A 27775-nucleotide genomic window follows, 5' to 3' on the forward strand; every position below is an offset into this window, starting at 1 on the left:
TTTTGTTATAACCATTTTACACCAAATACATAAGCTTCCCATGGGAAGATGTTTGGTGCTACTGAATAATACATGCTTTCACACTGCCATCGAAGTGGTGAATCAGTAATCAACAGTTAAGCTGATGTGAAGGTTTTTGTACAGAAGACCTTTATTTTCCTGTCAGATTAAGAAACAGTTGTGATCAACAAGATACAGACATTTCCTACTATCCCCAAGGCTTTCCAACATCAATGTTTATTACAAATATTTATTACCAAATCAAAATGCAATACTAAGTCCATGCTAAAGCTTATTTATAAAGATAGAGACTGGATGCCTTTCAAAGACAGATAAAGCAGTAGTAGACTAAGCACTGAAGAAAGCAGTTTAACGTATAAGTCTGACAAAACAGTTGTTTCAGAATGATCCTTCTCTGCCACCAAGAGGCATTTGACAGAATTGCATATTTCTGTTCATCCAGTATCAGAAAAACTTCCGATAAGTACATTTGTACATGGCACACATGTTCAGTCTAACTCCTTCATGATTTCGCCATGAAAAATGTTACAATTATTCTTAGAGTACTGAAGAAAAATACTTTTATCAGGCTGGAAGTACAAGTATATAACAAGAAAAGAAAATAAACCCCTTACATGGAGAAAACAGAAAATTAAGACTGAAGTTAAAGGGCTGATAAGGCCATCACTCATTTATGTTCTTGTGCAACTTCTGTATTTATTCTTCTCATATTTGTTTTAAATGAAATGTTTGACTCTCACTATGCACATCATAAAAAAAGATCTATAGTTATACTGATGAGTATATTTGAATCAAGACAGATTCTTCTCCCTAAGAAATACTGAGCAACTGTGCTGCCCAGGTCATAAAGTTTATTGCACTACTGATTATGGTGGTCATTTCTGGCATTAAATCTATGACATTCTTCTGTCAAATTCTCAAATATAATCTTTTCCTGTATTGTCTGCTGTAATAGTAATACTAGCAATTAGTGTCTTTCCTCCTCTCAGTGCCCTACTATGTTTCCATTGTGCAGAACATCAGCAGGTTAAGTGATAAAACAAGGCTGCTGCCAAAGGTCTTAAACAAGAGAAACTGAGAAACCAACTTACACATTATTTAAATCTATGCCTTTAAACATGACCACGAGCAATAAGATGAACATTTGAATTCCTACGGAAAGCTAGAATGTTACTCCTATTGACCATGGGAGATTTCAAGTATTACACAAGTTTTCTGAATCCTATTAGCAGTAAAGAGCTTCAGTCAAATGTCTGGATCTTGGAATACGCAGTTCACATCACAGTACCTGTCTGCTTTAATTCTGTAGGTTTATAAACTCTTAAGCAGCTCAGTTTCAGCAGTATTCTAAAATGAATTTAGTCAAATGGCAGTTGTAGGGATAAGACCACACCTATCACTTTTAGAACAAACAGAAGAATATAAAACGTGTCTTTACATTGTTGCTGTCTGTAAAACTTCAGTCTGACCTTTTCACCATATGTAGCAAAGAGGAAGCAAGCTACTATTTTATCTTCACTGCAGATATATAACCCAAAAGGTTCCATACTTGCCTCAATTACACAAATTTGTGGCTCCTGTCTGTCATCATCCACTGGAACTTTTGCCTGATTCATGACCCATTCCTGAACTGCATCAGTGATGTGTGGAACAACTACAAGACAAAACCAAAGAAGGTAAGCCTAGCTTACTTTACCTTAGTTTAATTTTTGCATTCAAAGGGGGAAAAATGAACAGCAAGTCAAGAGGAAACTACTAGGTCCTTTCTCTATTCCTCCTTGCCTTGAGCCCAGAACCCTAATGTTACATGAATATGCCCGTAACTCTTGGAAGGGAGCAAGTAAGGTGGTGCAGCAAGGAGCAGCCCGTTCTAGCTGATTGCTTCTTTTGTGAAGACTGAATGGACTAGTATCCCACAAAATTAAAAATATTACCTTGAACGGTTTTCCCCAGGTAATCACCATGTCTTTCTTTATTAATGACATGTTGATATATCTTTCCAGTGGTGATATTGTTATCTTTATAGAGATTGATGTCCAAAAATCTCTCATAATTTCCCAAATCCAAGTCAACTTCTCCACCATCATTCAATACAAAAACTTCACCTGAAAAAAGAAAGTGAAAACAGATGGGAAAACAATAAAAAATCAGAAATTATCAAACACCCAGCAGGAATACCAAAAATGTCTTAAAATAGAAGAATTTTTCTTTTAAATGACAGAACAACACATCAATAAAGCACATACTGCAACCCAACCTATATTGCCATTCTGTGAGACTTAATATCCATGTCATTAGTTCTACATCTAATGTCTGTCCCTCAGACACACAGAGTTTTGCAAATAAATAAAAGTTGTATTGCCAACATATTGAAGTGACTTTTAAATATTTAACCAGCATTTCAACAGCTCTACAACCCGTCATCAGAAGGTAACAATCTCCAGGAATCATAAATGAGCAACAAAATAATAATCTACTTGTAGGAGACAAAATCTGTGTTTTTACAAGCATGAATTATACATGTTCAAAGTGTTTCACCATAAATTCTTGTTGTTTGGATCTATTCCAGTGATTAAGGCATGGATTAGCAGTAAAGTTATGATGAATATGTTTCTTCAAACATGATCACTGTTTCTTATTCAGTTGTTCCATTCTGTGTATTTGGTTCACTATGTCCACAGCGAAGGTTATTTCTGACACTGAAAAAATTAATTGAAGTGTCTTCAAGGTTTCCTTAGGCCTCTACAGAGTCTCTAAATTCTGAATCTAGTCAACTTCTGAAGGAACTAAAGATGCTAGATCTTGAGGTAAGGCTGGAAAGCTCTTCAGAAAAACTGCAAAATATTTTGCCCAATGAAACAATGGCTAAGGAAGTTACAGGACTAATGCACACACATACACGCAAAAAAAACCCCACTCCAACTAACCAACCAACCAACCAACCAACCAAACCAAAAACAACAACAAAACTCCTCACTTCCCCTGAAGGTATAATGTGGACTACAGAAACAGATATTCCACCAAGGTACAACACTTGAAGGTACTTGAATGAACAGCCTAACAAATCACCCCAATGTGTTCAACAGAGTGGAAGATTTACGCCTGATTTTGTGAGGCACTTAGTACCTCCTCCATATTAAGTCATCATTTCAGCCAAGAAATTATTTGAGCCAACAGATGTAGAGTGGAACCAACATTTCTCTTAAGCAAGCCTTGGAAGAATAAAAAAAAAATACATTGTTAAAAAAACCTCTTTAGTTAACTGGAAATCACTAAATTGAAATTCTTTGACTCAATCATATTTTTGTCAAAATGTTTACAGAAGAGGATCCCCATTCTGGTGTGTGTGAATTTTCACGTACTACTCAGCAAGCCAGTTCTTCTTCACGAGCAGTAAGAAAGAAACTCAAGTGAAGAAAGGAATTACATGCCATAGTGTTCCCTCTCCTGTACCTGATCCAAGGAAGGAATACATACATCCTCACAATCTCAAGTCATCGTAGGAGTTTTAACACCTGCTCAACTGCCTAAGTAGCACCAGGTGCGCTCCTGAAAGTGTAAAACTACTGGATTAGTTAAATTTTCCTTTTTGAGAGAGGTCTGACAAGCTGTGCTTTTCCTCCACTCAAAAAGCAAAGTGGTCTTTTTTCATTTCAGGAGATATACACATTTACCTTCAGTTCTAAAAATATGTACAAGTAAAAAGCCACACAGCTGAAGGAACGTTCAACATTTTAAAAGCATGTCAAACTGTCTTGTAGCTCATCAGCAACACAGTCAATACAACCAAGTTGGCTTAGACAGCTAACCAACCAAACTAAGCATCTACTAGAAAACTGTATCATTAGCTGGCTCTCTAAGCTTCACTGATGTTTTTGACAACATCCTTTCTGACTAAAACGAGAACTTAGGCTAACTCTCATGAAGGCACTTACACTAGAAGGCACTGACACCCAGAGAACAGCATTCACAAGTAACTGTTGAGGACTTAAGTTTCAAATAAGTTTTGTAGCACTATTGAATTTTTTCCTAATCAAGTTGAGCTGAAGATAGCATTAACTGAACAAGGCTTTCAGCTAGGATTTTCCCATTAGGGTGGTATTTTATAGAAAGGAGGCATCTGCTCATAATAGTATCTTCAACAAACAGGCTTCTCTTTACTTAGAGCAGACAGTACACTTGAGAACATATCATAAGCAATAAACTTGCAAAACAATTCTAAAATTACTAAGTACCATACTACCGGCTTTTAGAAAACAAAACCAAAACACATTATTGTGAATACATATATTTATGCTAAAGGGAACAGCATCAGTCTTCATACCATGTTCATATGGTGAAAAGGTTCCGGCATCTATGTTTATGTAAGGATCAATTTTGATCGCAGTGACACGTAGACCACATGATTTCAGAATGGTGCCAATGCTGCTTGCAATGATCCCTTTGCCAATGCCTGAGATGACACCACCAGTCACCAGGATGTACTTCATCGGAAAATCAGCGCTCACAAACACAGACCTTGAGCTGGAAACCTGAAACAAAGATGTACATCTGATGAATGCAATTTCATGTCAGGGAAAAAACCAGACTCAGTCTACAAAGAACTGAAGTTGAAATGACCTATGACCATTCTGGATACTGGGAGCAGGATTCACCTCTCCCAGCTTATACATTAATACATAAGCTAAGCACCTATGTTGTCCCAAAACAGGTTCTTTCACCCAGTGCACGAGAGGCTGATCCATACACAGAGTCGATGTATTTTATTTATTTCCAGTTCTGTGCAGAAAGGGGTGCTGAGTGGCAAATCCACAAAGCCAACAGGACCACTACCAATTCACGATTTATACTTTTTAGCAAACAAAAGCACTAACGTTCATTGGCTACAAGTTACATTTCTCCATCCCATCTGAAATAGGATGACGTGTGTGTTTCTTCCACAATTGAACTCATATTCCATTCAGGCAGTTGTGGAGGCTAATCCCTGGAACAATTTTTGAACAATGATAGCATGACTCACCACAGAGCAAAAACTCTAGGGTCAAGAAAATCTTTCCTTACTCAGGGATCCAGTTCATCCAAAATACCACCAAACAACAGGGGATCTAATGGCACTCAGTATAAATCAAAGCAGTACAGTTCTTCATCGGATGGTAGTAAGAAGCAGCCAGTGAATAAACATTGTATTTCTTCCCTTTACTATACTGAAATAGCAAAAAGAAGGCCTGGATCTTCGGGAGATTGAGTTCAGGAATGTAACAATGTTATCTATGCTCTTGCATTTATGGTAATTAAATGGAATTAAAGGAATTAATAAATTTATTAATAAATTAATTAAAATTAAAAGAATTAATATGCTTTTCGATATGGACAAAAGGAAGACCACAACCATTACAAGTATTTAACTCAGGAGAAAAGGATCATCAGGAACTAATTTTTCCCTGCCATTTAATTTGTAATTTTTCTAACAGCACAGACTTTATGATTTGGAGCCTTCTACCTCTGTTTCAGACTATTCCTTCATAACTCAGCTAACTGCACTTGTCACATTTCATGAACATCTAAGCCATTTTCAAAGTTATTTTCAGGAAGAGGGGGGATAATTTTAACAACAAGTATAAATCTTGAGTTCGTGCCAATTCAGAACTCTAAAATCTTGCTTACAGGAATCAAAATAAAAAGCTCGCTGTGATTTTAGGAAAAACAGCGATTTCCCAGCAGACTCAGGAAATGCGATGTTTACTCGCAACAGAGACAGAGAACTCCGCGTGCTTTCGGACGTCACTTGTAAAAGGAGTGGGAAGCAGGGGAGGGAGAGCTGAAAGCGTACACTGCCAGAGATCATTTCGCCGGGAACTGGCACACGAATTACTCCATCCAGCCTTATCCGCGGGAGCCGCCGCCTCCAGCCGGGATTTGCGGGCGCCGCACCCCGGACGAGCCGCCCCGCGCTGAGCGCTCGGAGCGCCGCGGCCGAGCGGGGAGAGGCCTCCGACTTACGTGGGTGCCGCAGGCGGGCGCTCCGATGGCGGCCCGGGGGGACGACGACGACGAGGAAGCGCCGCCGCACCGCAGCGAACCGCCGGGGGGGGCGGCGGCGCCCCGGGGGAGCCGCAGGCGAGGCGGCTCCGAGCGCAGGCGGGGCGGGACGCGGCAGCGCCAAGCGCTCGGCACCGCGGGGCCCCCCACGCGACACGCGCGACAGTCGCGACAGGTGCTGCCGCTCCCGCCCCGCGCGCCTCCGCTCCGCCCGCTCCCGCCCCTCTCCCCGCTCCCGCCCCTCTCCCCGCTCCCGCCCCTCTCCCCGCTCCCGCCGCCGCTCCCGGCGGAAGTGGCGCACGCGGAAGGAGCGCGGAGCGGCCGCCCCGGTTTCCGCAGGGCAGCGCCGGGACCCCCCGAGCGCGGCCGCCACCGCCCCCGGAGATGCTGCGCGGCCTGGGCAGCTGGCTGGGGCTGGAGCGGGCCGGGGAGGAGCAGCTGCTGCCCGCCGGGAACAGGAGCAGCCCTGAGGAAGAGCAGGAGGAGGCGGGTCCGGCCGCGCCGGAGCAGGAGCAGGAGCAGGGGGAGCTGCAGGAGGACTCGGAGGCGCTGCTCAGCCAGGCCAAGGGGCTCGGCAGTGAGTGTCCGGCGCTGCTCTGACATGTGAACAGAGTGCACGGCTGCGAACGTGCCTTTCGGTTGCCATTTCTCTCGGAGTCGTTATTAAAGCAGCAGCGTTTCCCTTCTGTTGGCGCTGTGGGAGGCGGGCTCTGTGTTGATAGGATAGGCCTGTCTGTACAGAATTAATGCACTTCGTGAATTAGGCTGTGGGGTTTTTTTCATAAGAAAATAATGGATTTTGGTAATGTTGAACTCGTCTGTCATCATAGAATCATATAATGATTTGGGTTGGAAGGAATCTTAAAAATCATCTTATTCCACGCCTCCTGCCATGGGCAAGGACACCTTGTTGCTCAGAGCAACACCGGGTTGCTCAAAGCCCCGTCCAGACTGGCCCTGAACACACCTAGGGATGGGGCAAAGCCATAATTTGCTGTAAGATCCCTACTTTACTATAGATTCATAGATACAATTAATCCAAAGTACGGATCTGTACTTGTTACTAAAGGGCTTTTTTAAATTGATGCTCTGAAATGCTGGATCAGTATAATTTGAGAGGTTAATCTGAGATGGTTCTTGACTCTGCTTTGTCTTGGGAAATCTGAACTGCAGCAGTTCTGCCTGTGTAAGTTTGATCAAATACTTGTCCTGTCTCGTTGTGGTAAATTGATTCTAATCTACTAATCGCTCTGGCTGTTCGGGAAGGAAAAAGAACTTTGAATTTCAGAAGTGTTGACTTATATAAAGTCCATCCCATAATTTGCTCTAGAAGCGAAAATTTGGTTTAGTGATCCATGGGTTCATTGTTCTTGTCATCAGGGTAGATTGTGGTAGAAAAGCTTTTTGATAAAGATTTGGACATCATTGTTTTAAGACATAATTCTAGAAACATCTGCAAGGCCAACAACCAGGGTAGCTATGTAGAAAAGATGACACATAAAGAATTTCCCTGGCACATTAACAATTTTACTGGTAAAACCAAAGCCTTACAGACATTATTTTTTGCTCATTATCACACCATTATAAAAGTTATGAAAGTTTTGCCAGTGTGAACTAATAATAACATTATTGCTAGATATGTGTTCTTAATACAGGCATAGAATGGTAAGATGGAGGGTAAGTTTTTTGGTCAGTTGAAAGTGGAAGTGTTGTTTTCCACCACTAATTCCATTTTTCTAAGGCTAAGTATCACCTCATAGTGAGGTTTTATAAGCACCGTACTTCAAAAACATATTTGCTCTTAATGAAAATAAAAAGCATTTTGCTCTTCAGCCTGATTCTGGCCAGAACTACTTTGTCCAACAATACCAGAATGTCACCAGAAAGCAAATGTCTGAGCACCTTTTGCACATAACACAATTGCATATGAGAAAGTTTCCAGGGATACGTGAAACAACCAATAAAAGCTGGTAGGGAGTAAGCAATCCAGTAGGCTGCTGCTTCCTCTGCTTTTGTAAGGGGAATAGTATATGTATTTATATCTGAAGTGTAGAAGTTTAGCATTTTTTTTTTGTATTTGAAGCACATGATGAGTTGTAAAGCCTGATAACAGATATGAAAGATGTTGGCAAGTACTTCAAGGATGTTTGGTTGCCACCATTCTGCGGCCTATAAATGGAAGTTACATATAAACCTGGCTTGCTTAAAGGCTGGCTAGACCTCTGCATATTTCAGTATTGATTTGGTGATATCATAACAAAGAGAATATTTTTACACCCCAAAGAACAGTCAGCTTTCCAAAAGGTGACGTCAGTGGTCCAAAATAACTCATTCTACCAGTGACTAACAACTGTGTGTTAAAGGAACTTGCTTTTTTTTTTTCTTGCATGGTAAGATTATTTCTTACATTTCTAACCTGTAAGGAAACTGGACATTTTGAGAGGTAGTGAGAAGGAAGGTTGTTCTGTTTCTGAAGGTTTATGGTATACATCTTGCTGCTTGCAAGTTTGTTCTCCTTAATTAAAAACTACTAATACAGTGCAGATGCCCACGCAACATCGTTTTCTCTGCCACCTCTCTTCACTTCAGCTAATATAAAAAATATGAGTCTTTGGGAATATTTGTCACTGCTGTTCTGATACTGAATATATTCAGAAAAGTAAGTGAATAGGGCTATGGTGCTTTTCATAGGCATAAAGAGAGGAAAGCAATGCAAAATAGATAAGGGCAAACATCAAGAGCAAGTTTGTATGTTAGGACTGAAGGAATATCAAATGTTACTTGCATGAAATTTTTCATGGATTTTCTGCTTCACTTTATGAGATTTTATTGTACATGTTGGTTTTCTTTATAAAATATATAAATTATTAATATTAAATTAAATATTATAAAATTATTACTATATATAATAATATATCATGTTTTAATACTGTGGCTAAGTTAATTTTTTGCTTCATGTCTCAGACATGCTTATATGAAATCAGAAAACACCCATTGCTTCAGAAAACTCATTGGAAAGCAGTATTTCAAGGACCAGTAGGAATGTTTGATTTAGTAAACAAGGTTCATGTATAAAAGTGGGATTTACACAATGTTGTGATACAGCATACAGTTCAATCATCGTCATTAAAGAATATATACAAGAAAAAGATAAAGAGAACTTTAGGAGTTCATTGGAGGCCAGAAGCTGGGTTAAGTTATTTTGAAAGAAACTTTTAAGTAGGTATCCAGAAGTCTAAAGAGAAGGAAAAATAAATCTATTAAAAGAACTGGATGTAAAGAGATCTTTTCTCAGGTCTTTCTTTTTTTTCTCTGTGAAAGGTTACCTCTTCAATTTTGCCACTGCTGCTACAAAAAAGATATCCGAATCCGTTGCTGAAACAGCACAGACAATAAAGAAGTCTGTCGAAGAAGGAAAAATTGACAGTATCATTGATAAGGTATTTTATTTCTAGATACTATCTGAAAAATTTGTTTGCATTCTGTTGTTGTAACGTGACAAATCTGGCATGTGATAACATTTCTTTAAGCTGTCTTCAGGTATTATGTATTTCAAGAGATACTGTGCATCTCTTGTCATGATGAACGATGGGACTGAAATGTGTATTCATGGTAGACTTCCCAAAAAATGGTCATCCTGCTTTACTCAGTACTGCACCTGCATTCCATTCCTTCGGCATGTTCAAACACTGGAGAAAGACCAAAAAAAAAAAAATATGGAAGATGCTGACACAGGAGGAAAGGCTGAAAGAGTTTGAGACAAGCAGCTGAGGGAATATCTGTCTGGAGATGTGTGGACTGAGTTTTTTCGCCCCCCAGTTTATTTAGGTGGAAGGAGGAATGCTGTAGCTTGCATCTTAAGTGCATCTCTGAAGCAAGAGTCAGAATTAGCTCAGTGCTGTGGCTGGTAAATCCTAAGACCCCAGAGCTATACAGTTTCAGAAAAGCCAGTGAGTTCATGAAACACCTTGCTATTGTCCTGTTCTTTTCCCCACCCTGACCCTGCACTTAGCTCTTGCCCTCTCTGTTCCTGGCTGCCAGCTCCAGTTAACTTCTGCCAGCAAGTGTTCTTCCAGTGCTTTAAGTCACAAACTTGGCCAAAGGGGAAAAAAAAGAAAAGGCAGTAAGTGCTATGTAGTGTTCTGTGTTTGTTCTTGAGGGTAGCTTGGAAAAGAAAGGGAAAGGGAACTGGTCAAAACCAATGCAGCTGCAGTAGGACTGTGCCTCCAGGAGCGTCTGATGGGAGATGCAGCCAGATCCCTCTTCCTGCTCCTGTCTCTGACAGCCCTTGAGGGGAATTACAGTATTGCCTTTTTTTATCTTTTTAATATTATGAAATTCAATTTCTTTATATAATTAATGTTCATGTTGTCTTCCAAATAAATCATTAAATGACACTTCTGAATTTCTATTATGGTCACATTTTGTTTTCGGATTTCATTGACAATAGTCTACAGTGTATTAGAATGTACTTTTGATCCACATAAAGTAAAAATGAAGTAAGAAGGTTATTTGTTAATTTAATACAAATAATAATGGTCCCAAGAAACTGTAGCTAAGTACCTACAGCATATTTTATGCCTAAAATATAATTTTCTTTTTTCTGTGAATGTCTTAGAGTAATATTAATTCCTTGGTTTGATTAATAAGTTTTACATATGAGAGAAACAGGATTATAGGTGTATCATTATTACACTTTCTTCTTATACCATATAAATTATTTTATTCCCTAAATAGAAAAAAATCATGTAACTTACAACTGGAAGGAACCACAATGATCTATTTGCATAATTGGCAAAAACTACTGTAGTTCTCACTGATAGTAATCTTAAACTGAAATAGTGGGTTGCTGAAGGAAAAAGAATTATAGGAATTTATCAGGATTTAGCTTGAAGACTTGTGCGCTTTATGGCAGCTTTTTAAGCCACAGACCTCACTGCATAAAATTATATTTTGTGAGCTGTTTAAATATTTGCTTCTAGTTATGGTTTTTTGCTTCTGCTTTCAATTACAGCACATTTGCATTGTTACTTCTAGATTGTGGCCAGTATTCTGGGACCATTCTCCAGTTGTTAATTCTACATTTAATATAGGATATTTCTGAATGAAATTTTTTTGAAAATTCATCAACAACGTAAATGAAGTTATTTCAGCTAAGCAGGCATTCTGAAAATCCTACTTTACAATTTTGAAGTCCAATGTACTGCAGTAATGCTTTAAAGCATGCTTAAATAAGTCTAAACAGTCTGTGTTGTCTGTATTTGATATGATAAGGCAGTAAGTGGATATGCAGAGTATGCCAGTGTTCAAATTATCAGCTAGTCTTTTTTGCTTGTCCTCCTAACTGGATAAAACTATAAATATAATTTTGAAAGGATACACAATAGTTATAACTTTTTAAATGCAAAATCAAATGTTTCAGTAAAGGGAAATGTATGATTGACATGAAACACCTTCAACTTACAAAAAGGGCTACCACAGATAGTAAGAATACACTTCTGCACTGTATTTGAAAGCATTTGCTGAGTGAACGTGAAATAAAAAGAGTGAATTCTTTTTAATTGTAGTTACCTAATTTTTATTTTAGACAATTATTGGAGATTTTCAGAAGGAACAGAAAAAATTTGTCCAAGAGCAGCAAACCAAAAAATCAGGTAATGTATGCTTTTTTCTTAATGCCTAACATCACATAAGTGAAAACCTGTGTAGTTGAGATACATCTAAAACTAATCTAACAAAGCTCTGCTTAATGAAACACACTATGGCCCAACTTAATGCATATTGTGCAATAGGAAGATGATATTTTTAAGTGAGGAGCCCCTGGTGGTCTAGTGGTAAGGGCGCGGCGCTGTCACCACTGAGGCCCGGGTTCGATTCCTGGTCAGGGCCACTCCCGGGCTGATGGAGCTCGTTAACCCTTAAAAATGCAATCCATCTACATCCTAAGGACCTCGCTGCCACCGTCCAAGCTCACTTGGCCCCAGCAGATGAACCTTAGGATTAAAGGGTGGGCTCAGTTCCGCGCACACTGTGTCTCACCTAAAAAATCCAATGCGCAGGCTGGAAGGTGTAAAGACCTTCCCCGGATCTTCGCTCGTGAAGACTGGCCATTATTATTATTTATTATTTTTAAGTGAGGTTAATATTACATTATCTTGCTTTTTTAACCAAATTCAGCTTTATGAAATTACCTCAGAGATCACTGTGCTAGTGCAGAGCTGATCTCTTGCTGCTGTTTTGAATCTTAAGCCTGTGTATTTATTGAAAACTGGCATGCTGATTTCTTCTGAGCTCTAGCAATAATGTCACACTTTCATAATGAAATTAAAAACATAGGTTAGGGTTTGCACTATAGTATTTAATTAGTTTTGCTTTAGGAGTTACTCTGCTTACATTAAAGACATAATTGCTCCTTTGCTTTCCCATAAATCATTTGCTTTGTAATTATCTGTGATCTAAATTCTTTGAGTTTTCCACCCATGTACTATTAATATCAGTGGATCTATTTAAGACTTTAAAATAAGCACAGTTGTTTTTTCACATTAAGTTTCATCATTGACTTTCATCTATTTTAACGTGTTACCTGATTGCAGTAATTTCTGACAGTTTGAATAATTAGTGACTCTCTTGTTAATCTTTAAAATGAACTGTTTTAAATGGATTGTGATAAAATTTTTCATGCTGTTTATAGTTAGTATGCTAGTCTGATTTCTTCTTGCAAGATTGCTTATGTGATCATGTTGTCTGTAACTCTTTTTGTCTCTGTTAGTAAACTTTGGCATCTCTCAATCTATTTCTACAAGCTTTATGAAAATAGGTAGCTACACTGGCCAAAGGTGGTGTAACAGAGGGCCTGACTGCAAGAAGCATTAGCATCAGATGGGAATCCATGTGGATGAAAGATCTTGCTGATATCTGATGCCATAGGCAAAGAAGCATTGTTAGTTTAAAGGCACAAGAGTTCTAAGTTAACTGTTACAGGTGCATCCTGTTGTCTCTGTAGGCTGAATTTGCACTGACGGTGAAAAAATTAATAAATATCTATACATCTACAATAGTTTATTTTCCACTCTGTACAGCCTATAGAACTATTTTGGAAGTACCTGCATAAATATGTAAATCAGCTGAACTCCAGTAGGCTTATTCAGTGTATAACATGTAATTTATAACAAATTTATAACCTTTTTCTCCATTGTTAAAGAATTGGTGTCTTCTGGGTGTAAGTTATTTTGTAAACTTAATTTAGACAAAGTTTACACATCCAAAGTGAATCTAGAAATGCTATTTGCAGACAATTTAGCCAGTTATACAGCACTACTTCAGTAACTAAACTAAGAGACACCGAGTTCTGACTGGTGCAAAGAAATCTCCACAGTTTTATTTTTATAATGGCCAGTCTTCGCGAGCGAAGATCCGGGGAAGGTCTTTCCACCTTCCAGCCTGCGCATTGGATTTTTTAGGTGAGACACAGTGTGCGCGGAACTGAGCCCACCCTTTAATCCTAAGGTTCATCTGCCGGGGCCAAGCGAGCTTGGACGGTGGCAGCGAGGTCCTTAGGACGTAGGTGGGTTGCCTTTAAGGGCTAACGAGCCCCACCTGCCCGGGAGTGGCCCTGACCGGGAATCGAACCCGGGTCTCCGCGGTGATAGCGCCGCGCCTTTACCACTGGACCACCAGGGGCTCCACAGTTTTATTTTTACAACAACAGAAATCAGCAACTATTTAATTATTATGTTTTACCTCTGATAAGTAAGGATCCATTTCTACAGCTTCTCTCTCATGCCATGAACTTAGTTTAAGAAAAAGGAACAATGAATAGGACTACTGGTATAACTCTGCTTATTTTCATGCCACTATATGTTATTTTATATAAGGCCTGCTTTGTTGTTTGGTGGGGTTTTTTTGAAGTAATAGTCACACAATTATCTTCCTCCTTTCAATAACAGAAGCCGCAGTGCCTCCCTGGGTAGACAGCAATGAAGAAGAAACAATTCAACAACAAATATTGGCCTTATCAGCAGTAAGTATTTAATTTCTTGTAAGATTTGAAATTTTCTCTTGGAAAGATTAAAGCTTCCTTTTTTTTTTTTTTTTAAATTTTTCTTTTTAAAGTAAGTTCAGTTGGCATTATTAAATTGTTTCCATGCTGATGATGTGCAGTAGTAAATAGTTCTATTAGTTTCAACTTGAGCCACAGCAGTATAATATTTATTTTGGTAAAGGTTTTACGGACTGCTTTACTGATCTTGTGTGTGAAATATGGTGTCCTTTGTCCAATATCAGTTAATGACCATAAATACGTTCTTCAAAGGACAAACGGAATTTTCTGCGGGATCCCCCAGCAGGTGTGCAGTTTAATTTTGACTTTGATCAAATGTACCCTGTTGCACTGGTGATGTTACAAGAAGATGAACTTCTCAATAGGATGAGGTTTGATCTCGTTCCCAAACAGTAAGTAATTTCTGCTGGTAACTGTGTATCACTGTACCTTTAATGTTTCTGTAAATACCCATAAATTACTCTTTGTTCTTTTCGCTTCCTTCAATTATTTGTGTTCTTCCGATGTATGTTTTTTTATCTGCTCATGTCAAATGTGTGGAATACTACATGTGCATAGAAGTTTAGCAGTTGGAGGAAAGAACAGAAGTACATCTATTAGACCTTCAGAACCAATAAGGACCTGTAAACTTAAGTATGGGAAAGGCCTTTAGTTTTCCATGTCCGATGTGCTAAATTAATTTTTTTTTCCCCAAACAAAGGTAAATGCAACAACAAAAATATTCAGATCTGTTGGTGTAACTGACAGCCCAAAAGGTGGTCACAGATAGTCAGAGACCCCAATGGAGAAATGGTAAAAGAATGTGTCACGAAGCAGCAGCAATGCAGGCACGAAAAACTGGGTTTGAATAGGCAATGGGAAGAGCTCTGCATTGCAACTGCCTTCCTTCTAGTGGACCTTACTCAAAGATCCAAAGGTCTTTGTCTGAGCAGTTATGGCCTGTTCCAGTATGCCTTCTTGGCCACACTTTATTCCCTAATTGTTCTTCCTTGTCCAGTCCCAGACTCTGCTCCTAAAGCTTGTTTCACAAGTCAACATTGTTTTGAAGTGGGAGTTCTCAACACTAGTCTACTTGTCTAAGGATGAAAACAGAAAACATTTTTCTTTGTGACCTTTTCTGTTTTAAATTTCCACCTTTTCTAAGCCTCTCCAGCTCTGCGTTCTATTTTCCTTTTCCCTGCTTTCAGTCCTGAAGATCTGCCCATGTTCTGGGTTTTCATCAGATCTGTCTCTGGTGCTCCAGCCTCTGGTCATGCTGTCTTTGCCTGTTCTACCACATTGCTTAATATCTTTTTTCCCCCTGTTCTTAGTTTTGGTGGTCATTTCTCTTTCTCTCTCTTTCCTCTCTTGAACTACATACTTTCCTCCCCACAGGTCTTGCCATTTCTGCCTTCTTTTGTCTCTGGGTTAAAGTTGGGTCTTTTCTTGCTTGCTGGAGGGATTTCAGAGGGAAATGTTACCTGAGATATGAGAGAGTCTCCCACTTAACAAAGCTGATCGTTTCTGGGATGTCAGTTTCTAGTTACTAAAGGTTACTGAAACAGCTAAGTGAAACAGTTCTGCTATCAAAGGAGTTCCAGTTCCACCTGATGTCTAGGGAAGATGTAGATGAATATATTTTCACAACAATAGAATGTTGAGTTGTAGAGAGGAAGTAAAGAGAACAGGATTGTTTGGCTTGTTGGGTTAGTTTACATAGTTAGTCAAGAGAGATGGAACAGCATAACATTTTTCCATGCTGTGTGTTGCTGCATGCTGTTAAGTTTTTTCTAAAGTCATAACATTATTATTATATCGTTCAAGTCTGTTGCAACTGCCTTGTAAGAGATCAAGAAATTCTACAATGATGGATTTTTTAAAATGCGTTAATATCACAAATTTCTTTATTAAGTTTTTACTTAAATAGCAGCTATGTCTACTCCTTCACTCTGCATATTTAATTTTATTTCACTGCTAGATGGTAAAAGGAACCATATTTCCAAATGTAGTAATCAAAATCTATTTCTTCTCTCTAGCGTAAAGGAGGAGGTGTTCTGGAGAAATTATTTCTACAGGGTGTCCTTAATTAAACAGTCTGCACAACTCACTGCGCTTGCAGCTCAACAGCAAGCAGTAGGAAAAGAAGAGAGCAAAGGCAGAGAAGAGGACAGTGAACTGAAAGGTATTGGAAACATTTGTTTTAGCACAGCTCATTAACTTACTGTCATGCATGCTCACCAAATACATCAGGTGCCATCAAATTTTTGTCCTGGATTTCCTATTAAATCAGGGCTTCTCTCATCATACTTGGTATGTTTGTGTAGCTTGTGGAAGAAGATGCTCCTAGTGCTTTCCACTGTTTTCCACCTTCAGCTATCTGTGTCAGAGGAATGGAAATCTCAAGAGGAGAAATGCTGTACTTGGCTTATAACAGCTCATGACCACTAGTGGTCTCAGGTGTGCTTTTTTGACTTGTCAGAAAGAAGTAGGAGATAGTTTTGGTTCATTTGGTCAGACAACTAGCCAACCCAGCCAGCTGGCATATGGTTTGCCCTTGGCTTTTGCTCATCCCTCAGACCAAACAGAAATTAGTGAGTGATACAGAGGTAGAATTTTGGTGGTGGTGGAGGCAGAGATATGTGCAGGATGTGGAAAGGCCCACAACGTATTATAGAAGTGGAGAAAAATGGGGACCAAGAGGTTACCTGGGATTCAGTCTTGTGATGAAAAAGCCACTTCAACATAGGTGTCTTCAGTTACATTGATCATTTTATACTGGTGATTCTTACTGACCCTCTTATGAACCACTGTGCCTCTTTATCTGCATGCAAACAAGTTCTGCGAGCAGGAATATATGCAGCTTAAGGAGCAGAAAGCAGTTAGTGGCAAAGATGCAAAAGATAACCAGTAGTTGATTAAATCTTAGCTTAAGCTAGGTGGGCTCACCACCTCTGGTAAGACGTTTGAAGATTCTTGGCAGGCTGGGCAGGCACTGGGCAGAAGGAGAAAGCTTTTGCTGCACCCTGGAACAGCTTCTCATATCCCCAATATCCATAAATTGTCATCATCCATGAAATCCATTAGTACTCATGTCCTGTCATGTTGACATGCTGGCCTGACTGACAGCCAGCTGATCACTGCCAAGTTGACTTCTTTTTCCTCCCTTTCAAATACAGTAGCTTTCTTGGTATTTTTCCTCTTGAGTCCTTGCACTGCCAGTGGTCCCATCTTTCTACTCCTGCCTCAGTTTCTAATGTCTCCTTCCTTATTTTTTTACAGACTTTCTCACAGGTCTTTTGCACAGCTTATTAACTTTCTTCACAGTTTGAGCTAAGGTTAGTTCAACTAGAAGATTAGTTCAGCTGGGCCTTGGCTCGTTGGACACTGGCAGCTGCACCTTGGGGTAAAGGGGAGGTTACAAATGGATTTTCAGAGATGGACTTGTATGTTGAATGGAAGATACCTTTTTGAAAAGGACTATAGTAGCTTCCTCAAGCTTTTGTGTGTGTATGTGCTGTGTTGTCAGTTTTTCATTTTGTTTCTCATAGGTTCTGTTTGGAGTGTGCCTGTGCCAGCCTAGGCAAGGTCCCCATCTAGAGTGAAATAAGTAGTTTTCTCTAAGTTAATATCCAAGCAGCACTGACAGGACAGGCTATTCCAGCATCTACTGCAAACCAAGAGACACCAATTCCCACTTTTTTTATTCAGGACAGTTGTCTGCTGTCAAAAACTATGGGTTTTTAGATTGAAGTGTCTCAACTCTACAGGACAGATGGCATTTGACCCTATTGAACAACAAAAATGTTATGTTTGGGTCATCCAAACCCTCAGAAATGGCCAGTCAAAGCAAAAGTTGCTGGATTCTAGTAAAATTTCCATTGTGACTAAATCAAAACATATCTTTAATTTAAAAAAAAACCAAGCCACTGTCTTTTGACCTGTTGTGGCTCTCATATAGTTTAGACCACCATACAGTGTAGGACATGCAAATAGATTTACTGTCCTATTGACTCTATGTTCTGTAATGGAAAGGATACATATACTAGACTGCAGTAAATACATGTTTTGTTTCATTCAGAAATGGCATAGATTTGGGAAGCTCTGAATCATCCGTGTTATTTTTGGCTAAGTAACCATTTTGAAGGTTGGATTCCCTAACTGGAGGCTAAAACTGGAAGTAATTGCCTGTTGGTAATTCTTCATAATATTCAGTGTTTCTTCTGAAAGCCGACTGTCTATAAAATAGAATTGTTAGCCTTCCATTTTTATGTCTCTCTGTCTCCTCCTTAACTGCTCTTTTCAGAAAGTTAAATTGGCATGGTTGATGTGAAAGGAAAAAAGAAGAGACAAATGGAAGACTGTTCCACGTTCTAGTCTTAAGAGAGAGGATGGAACAGAGCAGTGGGTGTTGAGTAGATGAGCTGTAAAAGCAGTGATAGCTACCAATTAGGAAATTATTTTAATTAAAACTGATCTTAATTTTAAAAACTAAACATAAAAAAATTCCCTGTTCTGAAATTGCTGAGTTAGCAGGAGGGGTCCACCTGGGCGCACTGCAGGAAGCAGAGCTGTGAGCTCAGAGCTGCTTGGCATATTTAAACCAGCAGAACTGCTACGCAAGCACCCCATCACTACCACAACTTGCCCTGTATTTTAATTGTTCTTGCAGCCACCTGGCTCTATATTATATCTACCCTGATAGTTGCACAGGGAAGAAAGTCAGGGTGTTCCTTTTCCTACCAGGAAGAAGATCTATCCTTGCCTGTAAACAATCATTATCTTCTAGCACCATTATACTAAATACAAAATGCACAGCAAGTTTTCTTAGGAAATTTAGACCAGCTTCTATGGTTTATGTTTTTCAGTGACTTCCTTTGCCATGTCAGTTGTAGTACCCAGCCAGGGGAGTTTGGGAACTTCTGTAGTAGACAGAACTGAATTTCATGACCAAGTCTACTTATTTGTAACTTGAATGATCTTGTGGCATGTGGTGCCATCTCTTAAGTTTTTTATAGAAGACGTTCTCTCCAGTTTCCCAAGTGTTTCTATCTACATGGGTTTTTGGATCATTTTGAGTGTCAGAGGGGTTCCTGTCCTTTTACTTTGGAGTCATATTGACAAAATGGTTTGCCAAATTTGCCTTAATTAAGAATAGTAAATTGCTTCTCTTCCATTTTGTTGTTTCAAATGCTTCACCCATGGCTGAACTCAGCCTTTAACCACCAGGATTCCTCAAATCTTAAAATGCAATATTTCCCTGTATATTTAATAGACATACAGATTAAATTATATTTTTACATATTTAAATGTAATATACTTTTTTTCTCTCCTCCTTCATAGAAACAGTACGACCGAAAACACCACCTGTTACGATAAAGCCTCAAACAAAATCTCAAGAGGTAAAAATGCTGGTATATTTTATATGGTATTTAGTATGTGAAGCTGTTCCTTATTAGGTAATTACACATCCTTTTGAGTAAGTTTTGCTGTGAAATCATAATAATATAGTATCTGATAGTCCTAGCCTGCTGCTTTTTTGCTGTGATAATGATTTTTAGCATATGATCTTGAAACTCATTTTCATTAGAAGAAACAGTAATTTATCTGAAGAATGCTTTCATTAGTATCTTGCAACTTATAATAAGATATGTTTTTCCTCCCAAGAGTGACATTTCCAAAATCTTTGGAGTAGAAGGTTAGCATTGTATTTAGACAATGAGGAGTACCTTCATAAAAATGTACTTGTGTGCCATGTTCTGTCCAACTCTTCACACATGGTCAGGCTGGAGTGTAGGAAATCTAAATGATGCCTTGCAATAGCAACACTGTTTTATAGCACTTTTACTTGATACTGCAGAAACCATAGGCATGTAATGACCCTTGTTCATTTCTGGATTGTAAAATCGGTGCCAGAGAACACTCTTGGCAGAAGTAGAGCTATGCATTCACTTGCCAATAATATGCAGGGGACTAAATTAAGCTACAAAGACTTCCAAAGAACAGTCCTCTGTTAATCTTATTCTTGTGTAGAAAACTGTTACTAAATTGTGGTCAAATTTTTAATATTAGTCTTAGGTCCTGTTCTAAACATGAGTTTGTTATTGTTTCTGAAGATTACAAAAACAGAATTAAAGTTGTGAAGCAAACATAAAAAGGCAGCCTGGGATGTAAAGCAGATCATTTTCAGTACAACTATCTAACATTTTTGTCTGTACAAAAATACTCTTAAAGAAAAGTATCCCATAAAGAAAAATAGTTGTCAGAAAAATGCATTTGGTTTGGTTTTTGCTGACTCTATTTAAAAGCAGTCACATGAGCAGAAATACGTGTTGGTGACATTTCTTCCACCGTCTGGATAAGTTTATACTAAACTGTCTTGCTGCAGGATGAGGAAGAGATTTCCACAAGTCCAGGTGTATCAGAATTTGTGAGTGACGCTTTTGATGCCTGTAACCTGAATCAGGAAGACCTAAGAAAAGAAATGGAACAACTAGTGCTAGACAAAAAGAAAGAAGAGACTTCAGGAGTAGAAGGTAAAGCTATTATTACCTCTGCATGTTAAGTAGAGCAATTCTAGGAAAGGCTGATTTAAAAAAAAAAAAAAGAGTTGTACTTCAATTTAGAGAAGTAGATTTGTGACAGTTTTTTCAAAGTGTATGAAATGAGAATTTAGCAAATTTTTCAAAGTGTATGCAATGAGAGATTGCAGAAATTAATTATAATTTTCACCACGATCAAAACACAAAATCAAAACACAGAATGTTAGCTATGAGGGGTTTAAATCCAAAGCATTTAAGAATTTTTAGGTCGCTCTTCCATGAAAGTGAGTATGGGGCATTTTTTCTGTGTATCTCCTCCTTTCCCTGTCTTCTCTTATTGGTTCTTATGCGTACAGTTTTTTGTTTCCTGTACATTGACATCCTTGTAGGTACAGTATGGTATTTGGAAGTCAGGCTCTGTTTTCTTCTTGTGGCACCAGCTAAAAAGGCAGTATTTGCACTAGACTACGAGCTCGCAGAGGCCTCTGCTCTAAAAGGTTTAGAGGCATTTGGAACAGTTAAAATTTAACAAATAGTTCTGAGAATGATGAGAAGAAATTAGGTGGAGCTTATACTTAAAATAATTCAGAAGAACTAATATTAATGTAAAGAGCATAAAAATAGTCTGTGATGATCGGGCTCTGGCCATACTCAATGAACAATTTACTATGAATACACTTGTATATATAGATGATTATCAGGTAATTCACCACAATTTTCAGAATTCATCTTACAATGTGCTTTGGATGTTTCTGAATCATTGTTTTCTGAATTTTTTTTTCCCAATATGTAGTCAAGCTTGAGGAATTGTTATGAGTAAACTCAAATTCTTTAATCTATTTCTTTGATGAAAGTGTTTCACTAAGTCATTAATGTGCTATTTGTTCAGAGAAATCTCAACTGGCCTTACTGACTTGGACTATGGAATTGCGTACCTTTGTATCTAGGCTGAAGTACTAAACAACATGTAACACATCAACACCCGTCTCCTCCCCCACACTCTTGCCTATGATAGGTAGAGCTAATTAAAACAGAGATTAACAACACTGTAATGCCTTCTGACTCAGTTTTTGCCCTGAAGTATGAAATATAGTTACCTTTAACCCTGATTAAATGAGCTTGCCTAGCTACAAATGCCAGTGAGGAGAATACCCACTTCTTTGTTTTAAATTAGCCACAGTATTTGATCTTGATTTTTTTTTTCTCATAACAGTATATCAACACATTTATGAACTTCATATTTTATGGAGATTTAAAAGTGCAAAGTTGATTCAGTTTATAGCAGACGGAAAGACTGTAGGAAATGATCTTGCAAAGGGATGCTCATAATGACTTAGCTATGTATTTGCTTTTTAGATCTTTATTATAGTATGCACATAGGCATATGGACTTGTATATTACTTAATTCCTATTTGTGGTCAATAAGGTGAAATTTCTGATCTTGAAGTTTCTTTAGTTTTTAGGAGAATTGTCAATAACGTTTAGGAAATACAGGAGAGGTTCAGTGCAGATTCATCTGCTTTTATATAAATAAGCAACATTCTATACGTCAATTAAATTCTTACACATTATTTATCTCTTATAGAAGAAACTGCTGATTGGGAAAAGGAATTACAACAAGAGCTTCAAGAGTATGAGGTGGTGACAGAATCGGAAAAGCGTGATGAAAACTGGGATAAAGAAATAGAAGAAATGCTGCAAGAAGAAAATTAGGCATTTTCACAAAACCACTATAACCCAAAGGTTTTTCTGAGGACTGACATGGATTTCTGCTTTCATATTTTGCTTACAGAAATATCTTCAAAAGACATACAAGAATCTAAAATCATTATAATTCCATATGGGAATACAACCAGTATTTCTGTTCTTTATATGAGCAGTTTCTGAACTTCTATATTCTTCAAAAGAAAAAAAAAAGAGGAGGCAGACACTGCAGGTTACATGCCATAATTAAAAGTAATAACATTAATACATGAGCAACAGTTCATGTTTTTAGGTGGTCAAGAAGCTCTTCAAAGAGATTTCTAAATCTAAGAATCAATTTTTTTTTTGTCTACAGCCTTCTGTTTGGGATGTAAAAATGGGTGTTGTAAGTAACTTAGTCCTTGAAAACAATTCTCTCTTGATATTTGCACTCTGATCCCTGTATAATCTGTAAATGTGTACTATTTTTGAGGTACTTGTAGTAGTAGATTTCATGTGTATTTAACTTCCTTAATGTATGTAGCCAATGAATTTATAGAAAACCCTATTGAATAACTTTCAATGATTTGTTAAAAAATACTAATGCAGACCTCCAAAAGAAGCTGATTATTTATCAGTCAGGTGGCAAACATTTAAGCATTTAAATAAGGATAGAATTATTAACTGCTTAAATTAAATATGTTTTTGTTAAATCATCATATTAAGATATTTTCATTCCCCACAGAGAAAAATGGTTTAATGCATTCTTTCTGCAGAAGGCTGTTATGTTTCCATTTAATTTTGCTGTCTGAGCTGAGAGCAAATTAAATGTTTCTCCTTAAGTGCTGAAACATTTAGGTAAAAACTTTTGCTGGTTTGGACACCTTTATTAAATACTGTAGATATGTATAAAATTGTCTCTTTTATTTGGAAGAAGGGCAGAGTGAGGGGCAAGCACACTTCAGACTTACACAGATTTCAAAAATATACATTGTCGCAATGCGTAAGACATGGAATTTAAATTAAAAAATAGGGGGTTTTCTCTAAAAGATTTTTGATTCTTCATGGGCATCTAAATGTTTCCTGTAGTTTTACCATTAAGTCAGTATGATTATATATATAAATGAAAATTTGATGTTCTGTTTGTCATCTATTTCATAAACTTCTGTGACAAAACATTCTTGAAATTCCAAATACAGAGGAAAATGGGTAAAATTAAGTAGGTTGGAGCCATTAAGCACAATTGAATTAAAGGCATGTTACATACAGTAAGCTCTGTCTTAATGACATAATTCTGCAGAAAACTTTTGTAAAGAGACTGAAAAAGATTATAGCTGTAATTACTCAGTCAATATTCATCTCGTGGGAATTGAAAAGAGCTAAGTAGTTTTAACTGCTGTTACTGCAAGAAAGGTCTATTTAAAATTGTCTCCATTAGCAACTTGGACAGAAAACTCTCCTGTATTTCTCATTATACGAAAGGAATTGTTTTAAACCTGCATATATTTGGCTTTTCAGATTAGTTTATTGTCATGTGCTTTCTCAACTACAAACCGTTTTATGCACAATTTGTATTTTTATAGTGTTTTTCACTTAGTAAACAGATGTGAGATAAGTCATGGTAAATAAGAGGTACTTAAGGAGCTTTTTATATCTAGGATTAATTAAAGGCCACAAAAGTTAAATCTGTTACGCTTAAAAAATGGGGCTATTCACAGCTTAATGGTTACTCTTGACAAATTCAACTGCTTGTAGATTTAAGCTGGAGATACTAGGATCTGTCTACTGTACAGTTTGACACGCCTTCTAAAAAAATGGGTAGTTCTATTCTGAGAGTGGCAAGCCTTCCCTGGATGACTAAGAGGTCAAAGTCTCCAAATGCCAGTCTTCAGTGCTCCAAATGTCCACTTCCTTAAAAATAAGCCTGATCGTTCCTAGTGTTTTCAGATGTATTATTACCTGATTTGCATGGGGTTTGTACACGAAGCCTCGTGGTTGCTTTCATGAAAGCATAATCTATATAGTGGTTATAGATATTAAGCCCCATCTCTCATGAAAGATGGTTCCTACATATAAAACCTTTGTTTTCCAAGTTCCATGAAAAGCATCTCCATGAAAAAAATAAACCAACCCACTATTTGAATTTACATTTAAACAGGCAATAGTGTAGTGAGGCTGAATCTGACTTAAACTGTGGTATTTAAAGTCTCTTATCAAATATCATATTAATATTTTCAAATCTGCATATCTGGTTTTAACCTGTAAAACTGAAATAAGTTTCGTGTAATTCTGCAGTTTTCAGGCCTGCCTTATGCTTTTCATTTAGGTAGGTGCCACAAGTGCCTAGCAGTTCTTATTCTGCATGGGAAGACAGGAAGTGTCTGCATTCCGCTTGTCACATGAGATGAACACAGGTAGATTTCTTCACGTTCTTTGTGAATTTTGTATGCCATTTTTGTAGCCCAAATGTGTCATAATAGTATATATACATATAGTATGTAAGCAAGTGTGCTGGTGTTTTCGTCATAGCATCATTCCAATCACTGGGATGGTGCAGATGCTAAAATCCAGCAACACAACAGTATGAAATCAATGACAAAATGAAAAGAAACCAAGAATAAATGTAAATCACACTATTCTGTGGATACAATGTGACAGAAAATGCAGTTGTTTAAAACAGTGAGGAGAAGCAAACAATCAAAAGGATTGTTAACAAGTTTTCTTAGAAGAAGCTGAACTTGCAAATTTTGGAATTAACCTTTTAGAAACAGGGAAAAAATTACCCAGAAATCACGTAGATTAGCTTAGAATAGTGATATAGCTTTCTTCTGAGATGCCAACATCTCCAGTTCTGTGCACTGAAGAATCCTCTTCAGCTATTAAATTACTAGTCCAGTTGGTATGAGTTAATTCCTATATGGAATTTTTTTATTTAGTAATCTTTTTGGAGGATGAGGAAGAGAAAAGATTGTAAAATTCTGCAATAAGAAAAGTGTAGTGAAAAGTTCCCTCACATTTTTATTCAATCACTTACAGCTGTTCTCTTATCATAGTTAACCTGCATGATTTTAGTAAACTTTGGATTTTTTTAGTTTGTTTCTTCAGGTTTTTTTTCTCCTTGCTGTTTGGTGATCTTGGTGTTTGCTTGGTGGGGTGCTGTATGTAGTACTGAAGCACAGGATGTCAAATTTAACCTCATGCATTCAAAGAATAACTCCATGTGCAGGAGCCTGTCACCAGACTGTGAGATGCACCCTTGAGCTGTCGGCCACTCACACATTACTGACCTCTACTTTGCAATAGCTATTGCAAAGAAAGGAACAAAGTGTGTCTGGTTACTCTTCAGTGCATTGCCTAGCAGGAGCAGCCACACTGGGCCCTCAGTCCATGGGCTGTGTCTGGAGTGTTGTACTGTTCCAGTGTCAGGAACCACCCTGATAATGGTCTGGGTTTCAGTTCACCAGGAGTTCAGAAGATTTATTGTCTGGCCTGATACTCCATCTCAGTAAGTGCTGACATATATCTGTAACAACAGTGCAGTAGCCTAGCCCTAAATAATGTTACCCATTAGTAGATTTTTCTTCTAAATATTCATTTTTGATGCTTTTTCTCCTTTGTTTTAAACATTTGGGGTCTCTTGGGGGGTGAGGCAAGAGGGTCATTAGATCATCATTCCAGTTTTTTTAAACAAAATGGCAAGTAACAGTCAATTAATGTCTTGCTATATTTTCTTTGTATATATTAAAGTTAACCACTGGAGAAAACAACAATTTCTGCAAAAAATCATCAGAAGACATGCATGGGTTCATTTTATTCTCAATATAGCCCAGTTTGTTATATACAAAGACAATGTATATATATATATGCAAACCCACATTTATTAATGTGTCTAAAATATATTTTAAAAATGATAATGTACTTTTCCTGTTCAGCTGTTACTTTTAACTAGATACCATTGTGAGACAAGGAGCAACCAAAATAATTAGCATTAGTCTGTCACACTATCATTTTTAATGAGACAGCACTCTGTAGAAATTGTCTGTAAAAATGAAATCACTTGCTTTGTTTCCTAAAAGCCTGGTTTTCATTATGGCACAGGTTAGGGATGTTTGTTTTCCTTTGCTAGTTCAGGGATTCATGAATCTATGACAAACCTCTGCAGATAAACTTGGAAGGTATACTTAATTCAAAACTACATGGGCAGATAGGTTATTTTGTCTCTGTGATTTTGGCAAAGTAGGGAAAGACAGAAAAATGCATTTAGTTCAGGGTAATATATAAAATTAGAAGAATAAAGATTTGATGCATGATTTGATACATGATGCTCTAAAGAAAACCATGCTTAGTGTGGGGTTCTTATATGAACACACAAAACTTTAATGATGTGGTTGCTTTTATTTATTTGTTCTCTTGGCTATGGTTACTATACAGTGGAAGTGTGAAGGTTTCAGAGCCAGATAAAACCACTGCTTTTCTGCATTTCCTCTCCTTCCCAAGGAGAAACGAGCCCCATTTACTCACAGTCAAATAATGGCCAGAGAATGAATTGATTATCCCCAGCTTCTTGTCCCACTTACTTCAGAAATGTTTTATTGATGGCCCTATGCCCATTCATGACTTTGATGCCTGCAATTTAAACATCAAACAGTTCTGGATGAGCTGTATCATCACTGCCTTTCATCCTATATCATGTGTAACAAGACTTTCAGGACCATCGTGTGTTGGGTGGATGTAAGAGTGATACTTGGAGGAAAGTAGAGGATAGGATAGAATATTTTAATATCATATTTTAAGGGGGGCGTTTTTCCATATACCACAGAGTTTGTGGCAACTTTCCTTAGAGCTCATTCACCTTTGGAGTTCATTTTCTGGGAGGAATGTGTGACATGGTCAGGCATGTAAGAGAAAGCACCACTCAGCTGACACATCTTGATTTCATCTTCTGTTTTACTCCTCATGCCATTCCACATGTACCCTGACATCTTGTTTGGTTTTATTTGTAGCTACATGGTATGTTCAGCCAAGAACATGTTTCCAGTATTGTCCACACTGGGCTCCAGGCAATTTCCCTAGTAGCCATCATTGAATTTTAGAATCCTGTGAAGTGGAAGAGTGGTGATTTGAGTTGGATCTTTGGTTTGTTTGCATTTTTCTCTTCCTGCCTTCATTTTAATTTTTGATTAGTCTTTCTGTGAGAAGTTCCATTGGAAGAATTACTGTTCCTACTCAGTGTCATGGTTTCACCAGGAAGAAAGTGTTTCAAGAACAATTCTAATAGTCCAGAGCTGCTTCAAACTTTCAGTAAAAGCAGTTATCGTAATAATCATGGGAAAATGACAATTTGTTACTGCATTTCAGTAGTTCCCTGACTGCATTGCATGTAAGAAAAGAAATAGTATCTTTATTTCACAGTTGTTCAATTGTCATTGTTTAGAGGTTTGAGTATCTAGTTCTA

At 37.9% G+C, this 27775-nt stretch overlaps 3 protein-coding genes across 5 annotated transcripts in view; 1 reads left to right on the forward strand and 2 right to left on the reverse strand.

Annotated features, from left to right (window-relative positions):
- CTPS2 (CTP synthase 2) overlaps nt 1-6148 on the reverse strand; it is a 62462-nt gene extending 56314 nt beyond the window's left edge. The window contains exons 1-4 of one of the 3 annotated variants that reach the window (XM_050331916.1): nt 6022-6148; nt 4346-4553; nt 1956-2126; nt 1575-1675 (exon numbers count right to left, since the gene is read on the reverse strand). In XM_050331916.1, the coding sequence (XP_050187873.1) occupies nt 1575-1675; nt 1956-2126; nt 4346-4511 (438 nt within the window). In that variant the 5' untranslated portion in view covers nt 4512-4553; nt 6022-6148. The other 2 variants (XM_050331915.1, XM_050331917.1) reach the window with 2 other exon arrangements.
- Nucleotides 1-27775, reverse strand: part of RBBP7 (RB binding protein 7, chromatin remodeling factor) — a 436269-nt gene that overhangs the window by 367723 nt on the left and 40771 nt on the right. The gene's annotated exons all lie outside the window — the stretch shown is intronic.
- On the forward strand, nt 6382-27724 carry SYAP1 (synapse associated protein 1). The gene is made up of 9 exons (XM_050331950.1): nt 6382-6637; nt 9382-9500; nt 11648-11714; nt 14007-14080; nt 14372-14511; nt 16135-16280; nt 19439-19497; nt 20484-20631; nt 22223-27724. Exons 1-9 carry the CDS (start codon nt 6445-6447, stop codon nt 22348-22350), a joined length of 1074 nt encoding a protein of 357 aa, XP_050187907.1. The 5' UTR covers nt 6382-6444; the 3' UTR covers nt 22351-27724.

This window comes from Myiozetetes cayanensis, unplaced genomic scaffold (assembly GCF_022539395.1).
Source record: "Myiozetetes cayanensis isolate MyiCay16 unplaced genomic scaffold, myiCay2020 scf5-8, whole genome shotgun sequence".
Taxonomy (NCBI): Eukaryota; Metazoa; Chordata; class Aves; order Passeriformes; family Tyrannidae; genus Myiozetetes; species Myiozetetes cayanensis.

Coding starts and splice junctions, on each gene's coding strand:
- SYAP1 (XM_050331950.1), top strand. CDS start 6,445: ATGCTGCGCGGCCTGGGCAGCTGGCTGGGGCTGGAGCGGGCCGGGGAG. Junction 6,638..9,381: donor CCAGGCCAAGGGGCTCGGCA/GTGAGTGTCCGG, acceptor TCTCTGTGAAAG/GTTACCTCTTCAATTTTGCC. Junction 14,512..16,134: donor TTTGATCTCGTTCCCAAACA/GTAAGTAATTTC, acceptor TCTTCTCTCTAG/CGTAAAGGAGGAGGTGTTCT.